The sequence below is a fragment of the Pieris rapae genome, chromosome 12, assembly GCF_905147795.1.
Source record: "Pieris rapae chromosome 12, ilPieRapa1.1, whole genome shotgun sequence".
NCBI lineage: Eukaryota > Metazoa > Arthropoda > Insecta > Lepidoptera > Pieridae > Pieris > Pieris rapae.
Window position 1 is genome coordinate 8,262,578 of NC_059520.1, and position 19,347 is coordinate 8,281,924.

At 31.9% G+C, this 19,347-nt stretch overlaps 1 protein-coding gene across 1 annotated transcript in view; it reads left to right on the forward strand.

Annotated features, from left to right (window-relative positions):
• LOC110995213 (nephrin) overlaps window positions 1-19,347 on the forward strand; it is a 333,726-nt gene that overhangs the window by 179,738 nt on the left and 134,641 nt on the right. Inside the window, exons 4-7 of the mRNA XM_045630341.1 lie at window positions 3,136-3,344; window positions 10,150-10,263; window positions 17,277-17,480; window positions 18,003-18,163. Of these exons, the coding sequence (XP_045486297.1) occupies window positions 3,136-3,344; window positions 10,150-10,263; window positions 17,277-17,480; window positions 18,003-18,163 (688 nt within the window). The remainder of the gene's footprint in view (window positions 1-3,135; window positions 3,345-10,149; window positions 10,264-17,276; window positions 17,481-18,002; window positions 18,164-19,347) is intronic.

Genomic DNA, 19,347 nt, shown 5'->3' on the forward strand with positions numbered 1-19,347 from the left:
ATTTATGTTTGACGTACTAAAACTTGCAGAATACGGTAGTAAAACTTTCAGTATTAATAATTATTAGTAAAGTTTATTAATTCTTATTTACGTTTAAGTCACACTTATTATTAAAAACAAAATCACTAAATCATCTGTCCCTTTGCATCACAGCGTAAACACATTTGTACAGAAAGAGACAAAAAGAGTACAATTACTTTTTGGTTTTTACTAACAATTCCGTAACAAACCGTGTATACCTTGTACATATATTGTTTGTTGCACTAATAATAGTTTTTTTTAATTTAATTTTGTCTTTTCTTTATCACTTGATTAGGCGTTTATATAGTATTTTTATTATAATTTGCCAAATTAATAATAGCCTTCAATATTTATTGTGTGTGTGTGTTGTGCAATTGTTTCGTGTTTGTGCTGAAAGGCAAATCTAAGCTTTCACAATGTTCCTGTATTATTTGTTCCCCAACTCAGAAAATTGTGTGCGTTAATAAAATAACTACTACTCTCACTTTTTGCGTTACATATATCTTATACATACGAAAACATGAAGATTTATCAAACAAATTCTGTGTGATACATTAGATATCACTACATAGTATAAAACAAAGTCGCTTTCTCTGTCTCTATGTCCCTTTGTATGCTTAAATCGTTGAAACTACGCAACGGATTTTGATGCGGTTTTTTTAATAGATAGAGTGATTCAAGAGGAATGTTTATATGTATAATAATATCCATTAAATAGTGGAAAAGTACTGTTATTTTTGAGGTTTCTAATGTAATGTCGTAAATAATTACATTTTTCCGCTTACAGTGCAAACGCAGACTGAACCCTACGAGTTTTATCAAAATAATGTACTAAGTATAGTACACAGTTTTTCTGTAGTGTATTTAGTATCAGCATTGCATCCGTGCGAAGCCGGTGCGGGTCGCTAGTGTAAAATATAACACTATTTATGATAGCATCAGCGCAAAAGATCAATATGACGTAGTAGGTTGACATTCAGCTGTAAATATTCTTGCACTGTGTAGTTTTTCTAACGTAGATTCCTTTGAGATAGATATATATCGTTAGAGAGAAATGGCCAATGCTAAAATGGTTTAGCAGCGAATTGACAAAGGTCTTGAGTGTTTCGAGATCGCAATACGTGATGAAACTTGTAGATAGAAGAAACGTGGGTAGGGAAAATCATGTGACTCAATAGCACTTATAATGAAAAACTATTTTATTGGTTGAAAATACTGTTTTTTTATTGTTTCTTAGATAAAATTGTATAACTACTTATTTACTAATACATCGTTGCATACAGAAATTTAATACAACGAAATCATTTTTTTTAAATTTAAAACTGTATGTTTAATTTTTATGATTACTATTAAACATATTTCCACCAGTTGCCCTCCTTTTTATGTAATTTTGTTCAATTTTTCATATTGTAATGTAATAAAGGGTTAATAAATAAAATAAATATTTATTTACATAATTAAATGAATAGGAGGGAAACGATAAAATAAATATAGTTATAAAAGGTTTAGAAAGTAGGTTGTACTGGAAAGATCTTGCTTGCGTTTGCGTCTACTCACACTACATAAATATTTAATTGACGTTATATAAACTATAATTCCTAAATAATACTTCAATCCATAACCGTTTACATAATCACCAAATTATAAAATCAAACACCCCCTCTCCCCTATAGTCCCCTTCCGTAATAAAAATCCGTACAGAACATATTAAATAATAAGATTGCACTGACTCTTTGAAACAATTGTCAAAAATAATTTTTCAACGCAACCTTTATACTCAATCTACTATTCCTCAAAGCGACCACGTCCCAACACTACCTTACACTTTAACATAAAATTTCCGAGGTGACAAGAGTCACGCGCGGAAGCTCCATCACAGCCCTAATATCCCTCAGGACCTAAACATCTAACTTCACGGAATTCTCACCCTTATTCTATTCATATAAAGATCATATTTGAGTAATGAGAAATCACTCAACGGGGTAATATTTTAGGTACAAGCGCATAAAAAAGTGCTTTGAACAACGCTTATGTTTTATGAATTAATTTAATAATTTACCGTAAAAATCCTCCACATGTGCACCTGGGTTGTAAAGATGTTTTGGATTCGATACGTAAACAATGTTTGTTTTGGTTAACGAAACCCACACAAAATCCAAGTTTGTTGTTTTTAGTTCTATAGAAGTAATTCATTCAATAATGCTATTATTAGATATTTTATTTAAATGTTAGTTTGTTAATTTGTAAACCAAGCTAATTATGAAGATTGTTTTAAAGTAGATGAAATATAGAATACAGGTTTACTTACAACGAAAATTACTGAGGTTCAAACAAGAATATTACAATTTCCCTTTCCCAATAATACAAATCCCTTTAACATGCAGGCACGACATTATAAAAAAATGTCGAAACTACAAAAATACAATTCAAATTAAACATTCACAGTGTTGACATGGCCAACCCGAATTTTTGATAAACAAATTTCCTAACATTTCGTGTACTCGTTCCGCGTACGATCCCGAATCAACGTCATACTCTAACGGCTGTTATGGCATCTTATGTCAAAGTTTATTTTCATATTGATTGGCTATACATTTAAAAATTATCATACTTTGTGTAGTGTCAAAAAAGAATGACAATAGTTGATTTTGACTTTCACACATGCACCGGAAATGATATGTTGCAAATAATGGTGCAAGCATATGTTTTTGAATTTAGAACCGCTGTCGTACTTTCAAATTTAAGCACGTACCACATTTACTGTTGACGTTCATAAGTGTACTTGTGTCAATTGTGTAATAAAGCCATTTTAAGTGTGAGTTGAGCGATTACAATTGATATACATAAGATTATTATATATTATATACAATAAGATTTTATCTATTATATAGCTAAGCAATATAAGATGCGATGCGATAAATGTTGTTTACAGTTTTCATAAATGTGTATGAATTATAAGTATTAATACATATAAAAAAACACACGCATATAAGATTATTTTAATAAATGGATGACCACAACGCCAGTCTTTCGTATTAATCAATATTCAGTCGTAAAACTATTTACTTTAAAATACGTAATTCGAAATTTAAAGCATATATTTTATTGTTACAGTTTCGACGTCCGTGGCAAGCATCTTTCAGAAGCCCGCCACTGGTCAGCGCCGGAAGTCTTCGGACCTCGCGCCCACTTTTCGACATCACCCCCGCCTGCCTCCCTCCTTGTGAGGGATGTGAAGAGGCGAGATGAAGGAGTGTACAGATGTCGTATTGACTTCCGGAATACACAAACCACTAGCTTTAGATACAACCTTACTGTTGTGGGTGAGTCTTTAAATTATTTATATAATGTTTAAAAACTTGTCATTTCCAAATTCCATATTTATAATTATTAAAAGGCCGGCAACGCACTCGCTAGCCCTCTAGCATCGAGAGTGTCCATGGGTGGCGGTATCACTTAACATCAGGTGAGCCTCCTGCCCGTTTGCCCCCTGTTCTATATAAAAAAAATATTCCCATTTACTTACATACTTCACAATGGTTTGACTTCTCGATTTAATATGTAATTTGTAAAAGTAGCTTTTGCGTGTACAAACTCAAATATTTCACTGAACGATTTTATTAATCAACAATTCTATAAGATCTCAATTTAACTTTATTTCAATGAGTTCTCAAGTGCATTAAATTACGCGGTACGTGTATTGGAATTCATACGTATTCATAAACTAGCACGGGCTTAATTGTTTGGTTCGACTTCGGAATGTGGTGCAGTATTGTACACGGCAGATATATGATAGTAAGGCGGCTGGTGAACTTGGCAACGTTCATTAACTTACGTAAATCAACGGGCTTAGTTAAATGATACTTAAGGTATACATAAATAAAACTCTGCAGGCCTGTTGAAGTTTTGTTCGAATTCTATTCCTAGGTGAAGTGTGTTGTAAAAAAGTAACTGGTAACACACGTACATTGACAATGTGATTTATATTACATAATATCAAGTTCATTTGTTTTTTAAATTGGAGATAAAGTATTAAACATCTTTATCCATAAAATTTAACAACATGAGAAAAATGATGAACGATGAACGATTAATGATGAACGGTGATCGGTGAACAGTGAACGATACATGGTGAACGGTGAACAGTGAACGATGAATGGTGAACGGTAAATGGTGAAGGGTAAATTTAACATTGACCATTGTGAATGATACAGAGAATAAAATTGTATAATAACAGACGAAAGGATAGTGCGTTCCGTTTGATTGTGATTGGGCAAAAGCGTCTTTAGTTCAACATGTGCTGACGACTGATATGACCGTTTGGCCAAAGACAATCGAACGCAATAATTTAACTTGCGTCTTTTGTTTTCAAATCTTTCCCAATAGCTCTAAGTATCGTTTTTTTATAAACTACTAATGAAATATACGAAATCAAAATTATTATTTTTTATTAAATATGCAGTTATACAGTATACTATATTTTAATAATATAAGGCTAATAAAAAGTGAAATTTAAAAATTAACTCCGTGCTCATGTGCAAACACCCTAAGTAGCTTAAGGAAGCTCCACATAACTTATGGGTATGGCTGAAATGCGAGCTTTAAAGCTTATTATTACACTCGGCGAATGCTCGAGTGCTGTAACTTCATTTGGGTTATAAATTGGTCTTGTACTAGATCTATTTTTAGCTCAAACATTTTATTTTTACTGAAATTTTAATAGTTAAAGATACTATGTAAATTATATATTTACAGAATATTAGGAAATAGGCATGTCCTTTATGAATATCGTCTGGGATAGAATGCTCATCACCGACATGCCTATAGACAAAATTACCGTTACACAGAAATTTGCCTCCTCCATTTTCCCTTACCAAATATAATCCAAATCAATATGATGTGTATTTTGGAATAGAGCAGAATTGGGTTGCTGCGTGCGACTGATCCCTGAGATCGTAGGTATGTACCAATGCACTTTCCGTCTACATATGTGGGTAGTAAAATATTCGTTCTATCGGCGAAGGAAAACATCGTGAAAAAAGCGTCTCGTCTTAGACGCAAAAACTCGACGGCTGTGTCAGGCACAGTAGGCTGATCACATAATTGATTAAGGTTGACAAATATCATGAAACAGATACATAAATCTGAGGCCCAGGACTAAAGGGTTATAGCGCTATAATTTACAAATTGATTTGACTCAAATCTACAGATCATTATTAAAAAAAATGCTAAGTTAAAAAACATATATCGCTTACCGATAAAGTAACCCATTCAATACTTATAATTTATATGTTATTTGTTTTTTTTATTTAATGTAACGAAGTGGGAGTAATAGTAAAATAAAAAAAACTTATCATGATTTAAGTAATAACAACTCACAAAGCCGTATAATACAACAAATTTCGTAGCCCGATATTTTTACCCAAATGAAATAAACGCCGTCCATAATCGTATTGTGCCTGTAATTTATCGTTTTTTCTTTGTTTTATTTGACATTTATCTACGCCTCTCACCTTCAGGCGCCAGGAATGGAAGCTATTAGCATTTTCATGGCATTTTAATCTAAGGTCACATACATTTTTACACTTACTGTAACTAAAATTACATGAAGGAATATGCTTCATTGGTTTTTATGTGGTTCACAAATAGGTAGGATAAAAAACATATAAAATGATTATTACTTTTAGATTACTTTTATATGTAAGTTGATTGATACGATAAAAGTAGTTTGGTACATCTTCCTGAGTTCACCGGTTCCCGTGCGTAGCAAGTGTATTTCTAAAAATAATTGAAGGAGAATTAAATTATTTTTAATATGTTAAGTAGTAAAATGATCTATGTCTATACGTACTTAAAATCACTTTCTTGATGACCAAATCTTAATATTCCTTTTTTTATATAAATAGAAGAGGGCCAAACGGGCAGGAAGCTCACCAAATGTTAAGTGATACTGCCGACCATGGACACTCTCAATGCCAGAGGCCTCGCGAGTACGTTGCCGGCCTTTTATGAAATCTACATTAACCTATTTAAAATTAAACTTTTAAATAAGAACATATTGATAATATAGAATTTACAGATCATATTAATAATGCATATATTATATATTATTAATAAAAAATTAATAAAATAAAAAATGAAGTTATTTTAAGGAATTTAGAATTAAGTTTTTTATGTACGAGCTGGGACGACACAGGTATTTTACTTAAAAGGGTTCCCAAATCTTACACATAGGAATGCAAATGTACTCAAAATGAATAGTACTTTATTATTATTATTATAGATCAAATACCAACCATAATATAATGTTGTTAAGCTGGAAGTGCCATTAGTTCATTAAATCCAATCTAATAAAACAAATCTTCATCAATATTGCTCATCTAATTAAAACCAAATACAATAATATGGGATGAACCGAATGCAATTAATCAGCTAGATTCAACCAGGTGATTGCTAACTAAGGTCCTATTAGCACGAGCACTACTGTTTGAAATATATTATGCCTAAATACATCGTACTCAACAAAGCATAAGGTTGATTTTCCCATGCGGAAATAAAATCTATGTTTGTCTATTTGGTGGGCTGTTCGGTGGGCCACGTTTAAACGTCACAGCCCAATTGGGTTTTACGTTCGACACAGTGGGCTCGTCCAATCTAACTTTACCCTCTAATTTCGGCCGAAACATTAACTATAGTGAATAAAAATCGTATGAATTAATTTTTACCGGACTAATTGGAAATTGACATGCCACGTTTTTTTATCTAGCAAAACCGTTGGTTGGACATACATAGACTAAAATTAAATTAAAAGTTATTTTCTAGTACAATCGTTGGTATGTCCAACCATACACTAAAATTAAATCATTCTTTATCAATATTAATTTATTAATTAAATTTTACTTAAACGTTTTATATGAAGAACATACTTTCAGGTGATTGCTTTATTTTTCATACAAATTTTAAACTTTATAGAAGTTTTGATTTGCTCCAGGCTCTTTTTTTAAAAGTAAATAAATCAGTGGCGCTGTTACCTTTTTAGATCTAGGTCCAGATTCAGTATCTGTTACATATTCATTAATCTAAAAGACATTTATGTGATCAGCCTCCTGTGCCTGACACAGGCCATCGACTTTTTGGGTCTCTTGGGTTTTCTTTAAATGTGTAAAATAATAAAAGACAATTCTAACTTAAGTATATACATTAATTGGATACATAATAACGTCACGAATAAATTACAGTAGTTAAAACTTTGAAAACCCATCAAGCCTACAGGTACAATTAATAAAATTTGATCGAAAGTTGTAACTCGGCTTATATTAAACGAGAAGTTAATAGAAAGACAACAACGCTGACAGAACAACCGGTTCTTTAATGGATTATAAACAAAGTTTTAACATAAATTCGATTGTTAAACTTCGATCAGTTTGGGACGTGAGATGGACATTAATTGGGGATTGCGTGGTATAATAATAATAATAGCCTTTATTCAGATACATTTTACAATATATATTGTATATACATGTAAACAAATTCCCATTTTAATCCAATTCTGGTGCATCTGTGTGCTCTTTTTTGGCAAAGGCCTCCTCCAAATCCCGCCATTCCTCTCTGCACTGTGCCACTCTCTGCCGTTTACCACCTACTGGTTCCTTAATGTGGCCAATCCACCTTCTCAGCTGTCTCCCTCTTTTGCGTTTGCTGTACCTTTGGCACCAGCTAAGCAGTTTTTTGCTTCACTTTTCAGTACCGATGTGATGTGTAATTTAACTAGCCTGGCCATAAATACTATTACATTAAAAACTTTTTTTCAAATTTGGAACACGAATATTATTTTAAAAACTTCGTTTGATTTTGCGCCATTTCACATATTTTTTCGTGTTCATTATCAAATTACAATATAGAATATGATGTTAAAGAAAATAGGATCACAGTACCTTGCTCAAAGTGGTTATGGAGCCGTCGGTCTTATTCCAGAAACTTCAAAAGCTTAGAATCATCTGTATGTTAGTATATCGTACTATGACTAAGATACAAGAAAACTTGTTGTTGTTAGAGTTACAAAAGCTGTTAATGCTGTTAAAACCAGAATCGTCGAAACTTCACGAGGAAGCAAAACATAATACTTTACTATATACTTTGTACATCATAAACTATTTTCATCATAACTCCTTCAAGTCACTCGTTAAATCAATTTACGTGGCGTTCACAATCAATACACCGTTTACTGTAAAGTAACCGCAAAGAAGAACGTGAATTTTCAGGACAAACTTGAAAGTGCATGTAAATATTTTATTCCAAATAAAATTATACTATTTATTGGTGCCAGTAAGATAAAACATACGCACCAATATGACGTAATAAATTAACTTCTTAACGTTTAATGAGTGACACGATCGTAATTACACCCAGGCCACTCAACCCATAATTGGATGGCGCTTTTTAACACCCGCTTCGTTAGTTCATTCTTTATTGAAATTCGATCATTCAATTTCAGCTGCTTTAAATTCGACGCCGGTTCCACAGTTCAATTCTTTACCCCCGGGAACGATGTACTGTTGACCGACTTTACGCTGCCACGCTCAGGAATAATTTTACTTAGCGTAATGATTTATTTTATTTGTTTGTTTTTCATTGATTTTAAAATACAGTGAGTGGATTTATATACCAATTTAATTAATATATTTGTAATTAATATATTTATATATTTTACAACAACCTTCCTGCGAGTATTACAACCTTAATGTTTTTTCTTTCTATACAGTTTTAGATTTTTCTGTATGTTGGATTTAATTTTTTCTTGCTCATGTGTATTTTTGTAAAATTTTTAAAATCATTTTACTGTAGATTAATCAATTAGTAAACTAAACCCGTTAAAGCTAGTAATAATAATTGTTAAAATTACATTTTAATCATTTAATTTAAAAAAATATAACCCTAGATATATTTTAACATTATTAGACTTTGGTCCCCTTAGTCTTAGATGTATACATTTCCTTGATAAATTTTATTCATAAGTTTAGGCTTTTTCTATCTGTTCGGTTTAATAGACAGAAAATCATATACAAAATCATCTCAAAGGCATCTCAAGAGCATTGGTTAGCACCGTTATAAAAATGTAAAACTAAAAAACAAATAGACAAAACTGTAACAATATGTTCGCACCGATTATTTGCACCGTTTCAATAAACTTTATGTGCGATCGTTATAAACTTTTACAGAATCCATTCCACGTATTGAAGCGTTGAATAAAAACTTGTCAAGAGAGAACCGCAAGTTCTAGTATTCTACAACTTCCAACGTCCTAGATTTTTTTGTCGCACAAGGCTGGGCAACTTATAGGATATTTGTTCTCATATTGCAAGATAAAAGTTGTCTTTAGGATGCAAATAATAGAACAGTTGTTTATAATGTGGGACGTTTGAACTCGGCTTGCGTGTGTTTACAATTAACACTTGTACAATGAAAGAGAACATGTTGGACAGAGCAGAAACCGAAATGAAATGAGACCTATACATATATATTATGGGCTTTACATATCTATTCTCTCTTCTTCACACTGATATATAACTAAATTCATTTATACTCAGATACGGGATGGAGGAGGCCTATGTCCAACGGTGGACAAACCAAAATAACTAAATGAAAAAACATTCCTAAATTTTAAAGTTTTTTTTTTTGAAATAAAGGCTATTATTATTATTATTTTTATACTCAGATAGAAGATAATAAATACAAAGTGTGTAGAACGTGTGGAACCATTACATGCACAGCCCACTGAAGTATTTTTAAACCAATTTGAATTATGGTCCTTCAAAAAAGAGAGTAGCAATTCTTAAAAGCCTAACTAATTGCAAGCCATCTGGCATTGAGAGTGTCCATGGGTGGTGGTATCACTAAGTATCAGATGAGCCTTCTGAGAATTTTCTCCCTGTTTTATATTAAAAAAAAACTACGTTACAATTTTAGTCGTCTCCGGATAGATGGAACTTTTTGATTTCAAACCCATTATAGTCACTATTATCTACAAATCTATTACTATTATCTGCTGATTCTAGGTATACATAATACTATATAATGATGTTAAGAGATAAGTTGTATTCTAGATATTTACGGTAATAAATTTTTCAGTGCCACCAGAAAAACCAGTGGTCGTGGACCGATGGGGACGGGTCATCAATACCACGACCCTAGGACCTCACGAAGAAGGAGACGATGTGCTGTTGACATGTCGTGTTCTTGGAGGTAGGATATAGTTATGCAATAGAACTTTATTTAACACTAGCACTTTCAAATTCTTAAGACATACATTTTAAAGAATAACAATATTTTGTAAAACTTATAATTTTTATTTATACTAATATTATTGAGATAAAAGATTTAAATTGGACATAGAGAATATAGATCTTAGAAGTTATTCTAATTTCTAAGATTAATTAAAAGTTTAATTAATCAGTAATTATATTTATATCTGATCCAATAAAATACTCGATTATTACTACACACTTATATTATGTAGAACTGAAATTGAATTTTTATTTTTAAAATAATCCAGACCTTAATCCTTGTAAAGGAACTAAAAAGTTCTTAACAACCTTTACCGATTGCCCAATATTTTTCTTATACCTAGTTTTAAGAAGTTCACTTGAATATCGTATTTGATACTAAATGTTTGCCCGGCTCAAGTCGATAGAACATGAAAATGCTTTTATTCTGAGTACAAAGACTTCTTTTCGAAGGAAAATAGGTGGCAGGTACGAAGGTATTAAAACAGGGGGACAAGGCTTAACTTTGTAAGCGTTATTGGATGTTTTTGACTACTTACTTAATGGAATTTGATGGATAACTTGCAAAGAAAATGAAAGGTGACGCATTTACAAGTAAAGAATTCTTGCGTTGTTTTTTCTGTGATCAGGAAGGATTCTTTATGATACTGTAGATTTTTATATATAATAGGCTTGTCTAATGTTACGTATGGCTGGCAACTGATCAATGCTGCCAAGTTTAAAACAAATCAACCGTTAAAGCCTTCCTAATGTAACATTGAAATATTTATTTTCTAACACTTCGCATACAACAATATAATACAGTTGACGTAATTAAATGAAAATCAAATCAAAATTACAGCATAATAATGCATAACAGCATTTAGTTTATTATTTAAAATATCCAAAAACTTAAGTTTCTTATGTTTTACAACATTATTTATTTATTCACACTTCGTTGCATAGAAACACAAATAACACAATACATAAAAATTACAAGGGATGCAACGGGCGGCCTTATCACAAGCGATCTCTTCGAGGCAAATTCCACCTATTTTTTAAACCTATTTTCCACTTGTCTCTTGATATTAAAAAGATACAAAATGGTTTATAAAGCTATTTGTGTATAGATTTCTATTTAGTTTAATATTTTTATAATTATTTTCATTTCTTTAGTACTTGTTAATTACTATTTTCTCAAGTTTGAGATGTGCTTAATACGAAAATGATAGAAAAAGCTACGATAATTCCACGTAATCTAAAGCCAATAAGTATAGTAATTCGATGTCATCATTCTGATTTATCTATCAAACGATTATTTAATAAATTGAATCAAAAAGCAACAGGTGGCGTGCTTATAAACTCCCGAACCCCTCCAAATCTTCATTGTAATGACATTTCCCCTCTCAAGAATGTATTTTTTCACCTGCTCTTTAAGAAATGGTCCCAATCAATTTCTCGATTATGCAAATCGACCCTTGTCAATTTGAATTTTAACTATAATCGAATGAAATTTATAGAAAAGTTTAAATTGAGTTATAAACTAGTTTTTACTTGCAATTTTCTTAGGTTCCGTCATTTTTAATCGTCCATTCAAAAACACCTTAGCACCTCAAACCAATGCGCATTTTTTAATACGTATGACTACGACTAATTAGGAATACATAGATAATTTCTAATACAGACATTTTTTTTATTTTTTTATTATTTAGCCTCATTTTTACATGTCAAATTTTAAAGAGACAAGACTGTCATGGGACTATTTAGATTGCTCTGAACCACCCGCACCACCACGATGGCTGGACATCTTTCAGTGTTCAGTCCAGTGATACTTGAAATAGCCTGAACGGTGTGTCGCCCTCTGGTGAGCGTGTCTTCTTTATCGGCTGAAAAAACCTTATATTCTCGTTATTATCCTTCAAGAAAGGAGCGTACAAATTCTGAAAAGGCCGGCAACTCTCTCGTGAGCCCTCTGGCATTGAGAGTGTCCATGGGCTGCGGTATAACTTAACATCAGGTGAGCCTCCTGCCCGTTTGCCCCTCGTTCTATAAAAATAATAATATAACTTAAATTACTCTTATTTAAAATAAATCAGTGTAACCAAAATCGTATTAATAATAAATAAATTATCAAGTTTTTATCAGAATTAATTTTATACTTAATTAATTATAAAATTACTAATGTTTTGAATATTAATGTGTTCTAATTCAACAGTATGTTTTAATGAACGTGGCACAACATTTGATTCACGCAATACTAAACAAAATCACTAATTAATTGTCCTAATTTAATATAACACATATTCTATTAGAGAACTAATAGGCGAGTTAATGAAAATTCAATATGATAGAGAATACTATGTGTATCGGGTTTGAATTGAATGAATTTGTCTAATTAGAGGGTCGTTTTCAAATATATTTTGTATGTTATAAGATACGTATGCTTAGTTAGCTTGCATACGTATGTAAGGAAAATACAAGTATCTTTTGGTTTTATAATAATAATATTTTTTATTTTTTTTGTTTTTATTTTTTATGATACGGAATATAAAAATACATACAATCCTTAATTTTCACCCGTCTACAATTAACAGCTTTTAACAATTAACAGTTGTTAATTAAAAGCTTATGACATGAACTCTGCGGTTTATATAGAAAAAAATTCACAGATCAACTTAAAAAAAGTCATTCCGGAAAACCGAATGATGAATGAACCGTCTCTGAGTTAGCATGGCACAATGTTCCATATATAGTAAAAAAGCTAGGCTAGGCATTAAGTAGAAACGAAGTTCGCGGACGCAGCTAGTATAATATATATATAAATACTACCTTTTTTTCTGGAAGTAATTGACGTGTTACAATAACCAGGTATTTCTCACCCTCAAATAAAAGATATGTTAATATGGTTGAAATTGGAAATTATACTTGCTATATTCTGAACTAAGCTCTATTTTAAACTGCATATTCTAATCGCGGCATACAATAATACTTCTCGAATTGACTTGAACACATATGTACTCCACAAAATTACCGTTAAATAAAATATCAACATGAACGAATTCATTATTTCAGCAGCGTGTTTGCGCAAACACCGAAATCTAATTTAAATAAGCATTGCCTATTTATCGGAGTGGAAAAGCAGTACCAGTGTAGTCCTTATTGCTTCGGCATAAACGTTATTTTGGCGTAATTATTGCTTTTAGGCTGATTCTGAGCGCTGGAGTACACTCGTGACCTGCTTTAGTCGTAATTACGAAAAGGCGAAAGCTGGTTCGATTGATTTTTGGAATCGAGATGAAATTCAGTATCGTTTAGCAGAAGTTGTCGGTATTTATAATGAGGGATCGGGTTTTTAAGAATATCTACTTTCTGAAAGTACAGTTTGTGCTATAACGTAGGTACTGATTTTTAAAGGCGTCGTTCAATACTTTCATATTATCAGCCGGTTTCTTGTTCACGTAACATTTTACGCTTAGGACACAAAGCTTTCGAAGAAAATATGTCTGTTTCTATTATCCACATTGCAATCATATCCTAAATATGTATAATGTAGTATAAAAATAGTACATACTATATAGTGTAGTATTTTCTATATGATTTTTATATATGTGGCAACATAAATAAAACAGGACACCAAAATAAGAAAGAAACACACGTCACTCAGAACAGACTTTTAAGACGAGTAAAGATAAATATTTTTTGAGCGTGTCTATAAGAATATAAATTAATTACTGTTGTTTGTGATGAATAAACCAATTAACAAAGATAAAAATGGGTTGTAATTTTTAACAAAATAGAACGTCTCATAATATTATGTTTAAACTATATTTTATAAGTGATGATATTTATAAAATGTAGATTAAACGTTTGATTATTTACTGTAATGGTGTCTAGTGGATCATAAAGAATGTGTTCGGAAGAGTTGTTTAGATCATAGCAGTTGAGTTTAATCATTGGTTGTCGAGGCAGAATATGAATATCCACCCGTAGTCCCTCGACGTTTGTTGGTCCATAACAGAGTGCTTTTTGGTGCGTGGATCCCACTACCCACATAAGTAATTTGACTTATAGTCCTTCTAGATATTAGCGTATAAATTCCTATAAGGGCTTCAATGCTTGCGAACCTTCTGGCAGTGTGAGTCCATGGGCCCATGGGGGGTATCAATTAAAATCTCAAATACCCTGCCCGTGAGGCCCGTTATGTAAAAAATAGCTTATAACTTAAAAAAGAAGGAGATAGTTTGACTAAAATGCGATAAATTGTTCAACAAAAAATGATGACTTCCAAGGTGTGACAAAACATGTAGTGTATGTATGATTGGATTTAAAGTCGGTTTTTACTCATACAAGAAAATCCCTTTCCAGACGAAACATTCCTTATTAATATTGTTCGTTTCTACTCTTTATATTTATCAAACCTAGATATTCAAACCCAGATAGACGTCTTATTTAAAATGTCAGACAATACGAAATATACAATTAGATCTGTACTGAGAACTCATTAAAATTGTTAACTTTCCTTGCGTTGTATTCTGCGAAATTGCAATTTGTTCAGGTACAAATTAACAATTGAAGATGTGGCTTCCAATTGACAAAAGCAGAATATGTACCCATTGTATCTTAAAAGATACTGAAAGATACTTAACCGTATACATTATTTCGCGTGATTTTTTGGGCTAGCTTAAGACAAATAAAAAAACCTTAATTTTGACAAAGCACAAGACAACAGCATTGAAAAAAAATACGTTTATTTTGGAACATAAGATCTTCAAGGTATTACTAATTCCGCGTCATTAAATTCGAACCTGTAGGCATCCTCATCGGCAAAGAATACAGAGGGTGTAGGCCGAGAGAAAAGCCGGCGTAAAAAACTTTCGGTACTGTTTTAAAAAAACAAATCATCAAATAATACTACAATATTTTAAACAAATATAGCAAATTAATTAGAAGTATCCTGCCCAGCACTAGTCCCAGGCCCTTGTATTAACTAGATAATCGATAATTAGAATAAAGATAATTTATTTTAAAATATAGTTTTTAATAAGATAACTATAATTTATTATGATATCTGTTTCCATATGTGTAATATTTACATTTTAAAGAAAAAAATATTAACAAGCTTCAAAGTAAATAATAACATTGTTTACTTGTCAAATTCCTCGTTCATTTATTTAGTTTGCATAATTTCGTAAATACAAATCATATGAGCATAATTCGTTTAAGTTGTGAGACCAGTTAGGCGTGCCCAGAATAAGTGAAGCCATAAAATCTCTAACTTTGCCCGAACTAGCATGTGCTAACCGATTTCATGAATAGATGCATGCCCCAGCAACTTCGAGGAACTCAAATCCAAATTGAATCCATTGACACTTTGAATTAGATTGGACGCACAACGAACACAGTGATTTAATTTGGGTAAAGTGGTTGAAGGCAAATCTTACAAGCGAGACTCGTGTGAAATTCTGTTAGCTGCCGTTTTGTCCATGCTGAATTTCGTTACGAAATTACATAATTTGTTTCTAATAATAATTTAATATTACTAAAAGTCTTTATTCATTTTAAGTACATTTTCTTTGCTCATTGTAAGATTTGGAAACCCTTTTAAGTAAAAAATTGTGTCGAGTTCCCAGCTCTTCCATAAACAAAGTTACTTAAAATAATGACATTATTTAACCTATTTTTTTGAACTGTTTCCTTTTTATTTTTATTTTTTGAACCGTTATCATCACGTAAATGTGTGAGTGAGTGAATGAGTGAATGAGTAAAGTATAATATGTACCCGAAAATCTCTTTCGGCAATTATAACTAAAATTTGATATGAAAAATAAATTGTAATTTTTCTATTATTATTTCGGTGATCAGTTTTTGGTTTTGACGCTTTACGTATTCAACCACAATAATTACTGATATATCCAATGATGAAAATAATGAGTAAAAATAAATGATCTTTGCAATAATATTAATTTACCAATGAAAACATGAAATAAATATTTGTAGAAAATTAATATATGTATATATACATAGTATGGTACACACACATATATATATACATACAGATGGGCCGAAAGAAGTTTCGCTTCAGTCGTGTGGTCATAAGCACACTCGTTTTTTTGGACATAGTCTCTGTCAGCGTCCAAGATTTGACGCCGTAGAGCACAGAGAAGACATAACATCGGGCAATGCGAGTTTATTATTAATGATAAAGCTGAAAAATTACCCGCTACTATATTTTCCGTAACTTTAAAATCGCATAGTTACGTAAACAACTCATTATAACATTGTGACGTGCTCTTGATGTCGTAATCATTAAATTTTTTCGTTCCGAATACTGTGGTACTTCTTGTTTGTTAGAAACATGTTGACATATTTGTCTAACTTGACATGGTTTTATTTTTAGTTAATACTGAAACATTTAATTGGGTTGTTAAACAATTTGTTTTTCTCGGATTATATTTCTATTTTCTCTTAAGTCTTTCAATTGCACTCGTAATTTTTATTTCAGTGTTAACAAAGTTTATTACTTATCCAACCCGAAACAAATTTACTGCTGCCTTATAAATATACCTAAAAATGTACCTAATATATATAAAGACTTTTTATTATATTAATATATGCCTTAATAACAAGAAAATTTGAATATTTGTGTAAAAAGACAAGCAGTTTTGGTAGGCAAGGTATAGTGTAATTTTGTAGGGGTATTACGTTAATCCAAAATAGTTGTAAAAAAGAAAACGCTTACTTTTAATTTTAGTTAAAATGATAACTGTCACACGTTACATGAACGGCCTTAATAAATATAACGTATAAAATCGATTCGAACCCTTGAATTATATATTAATTGACTATTAAGTATTTTTTGGTGATTGCTGTATTAACGACTCGTATAACACGTAACTAATAATTATTTGCTGTGTTATTATATGGGAAATTGGGTTCACTGTCAATCATTTTTAAACACGTACAAAAATCTCTACTATATTGGCTTGATTTCAGGTCGGCCTGAGCCCTCAGTTCGGTGGCTTGTCAATGGTGTCTTAGTAGATGAAGAGTATGAACACAACACAGGTGATGTTATAGAGAACAGACTCATGTGGCCAGCGATACGCAGAGCAGACTACGCTGCCGTTTTTACTTGCCAAGCGGCGAATTCACATCTGGTACCACCAAAAGAAGTATCCCTGGTTTTGGATATGTATTGTAAGTATTCATTCATATCCTTATAACCTGATTAATCACTAGAAATAGCGTAAAAAAATTGTCCAAAACGTAATATTGGTTATAAATGGACACCCTAAAGAAATAAGGCTTTTCATTTAAAGAAAAACACTTTTTTAACGGTTTAAAGTTATGTATTATTGTAAACTTATAATTTTTTAAACATAATTTTAAATTTAACCGACGTTTCCACGCACGCTGAGAACGCCAAAACCGAAATGAATATGAAATTAATGGAAGAGAAGAACTGGCAATAAACTCTCCGCCCCTCCTTTCGGTTCACCTACGGTTCGTGTGTCAAAGTCAAAATCGACAATTGTTATCCCACTTTGAGTGACACCGATTTGGCGCAAAGTCAATAGTTTGTCCCAGTTCTCAAGTAATGATTTCAATAACAAATTTTATGCCTTATGTATGAAATATATTTCTCCCGAATTAATTTTAAGACTAGTAAATAATAAACACAGTGGCATATTTATAACTATTTTCTTCTATTGATTACAGTAAGACCATTGACCGTAGACATTAAGAAGCCAGCCGAGCTGGGTGAAGGCGGTGTCTTGACGTCAGAGAGGCGGTATGAAGTCTCCTGTGAATCCGCGGGAAGCAGACCACCAGCCGTTATCACCTGGTTCAAGGGAAAACGGCAATTGAAGAGAATAACGGTGAGTGGCCATATTGGTCTCTTTCTTGCGCGATATTTGCGCTATGAAAAAAAGAGACATTGTTTTAACTCAGGATAGTATTTTAACACGGTTTTTTATTGCTTTTATATAATAAATGTTGATAAAAATCTGATTGATCAATAAGGTAAAGTACGACTTTATTGACCGTCACCGATCGCGCCAGACCGATGTGAGACGCGCTGTAACGCGTATTGTATAGTGTTAGGTTTAATTTTGTTATAGAATTTATTGTTTTGGTCAAAGCCCGCTATTAAATCTATGCAATAGTTTAAAATATATTTATACTTAGGTTAAATAGAAAAAAATTAGACATCCTCTTTACCGAAACATATATCAATAATGTCATGGCGATCCGAACTTTAATATTAATTTTTTGTACCTTGCTATCATGCAATGATTTTTCAAAAAAAAAAACATGGGGTTGTATTAGTAGCGTTAGTCAACCTGTTCAAGTGTGCCTGTGTTTTTGCTTCAAATTAAAACCGGATTCTTTTAAAATAAAATATTTGTTTTGTCATATACGAAAACTTAAGTATAGCACTTAAGTTTTCGCGAGGCTATATTATTAGTTCAGTCCACGTGCACCAGGTGGCGTCATACGAAGTGTATTCAAATTGGATCGAATAAAATAGTTATCGCATCGATTTTCGATTCGAATCGCGTGATCGGGTACTTTGAAGCAGGCGTTGGCGTTACGCCAGTTTTCTTTCCATTGTTATAATCGCCATTCATGATTATTATAGTTCTAAAATAATTTCAATAGGTTTCGCATTTAACGAGTTTGGTAACAAACGATTACATTACATCGATTTCGTTTTAACTTAATTAATGATTATGGTACTAACAATTTTAATCACCTATTTAAAATTTCCCTATGGCGATTTAATATTAAACTATTAAGTATTTTTTGTTGTTTCGGCATGGCTTAAACTTAGCGTTTTTCAGGCATATTATGTGAAAGCTTCCCACTGGAGTATTTCCAAAGAATTCGACTTAGGATTCATCAAGAAAAGTGCGTACTGTATTTTAAAAGGCCAGCACCATACTTACGAGCCTACTACTACTACTACTAAAATATCATATATAAAGATAGAGTGCTTTTCATGACAGTTTTTGCCACACCAACACTTCATAGAAACAACTACAATCGTAGGTATTTCAGT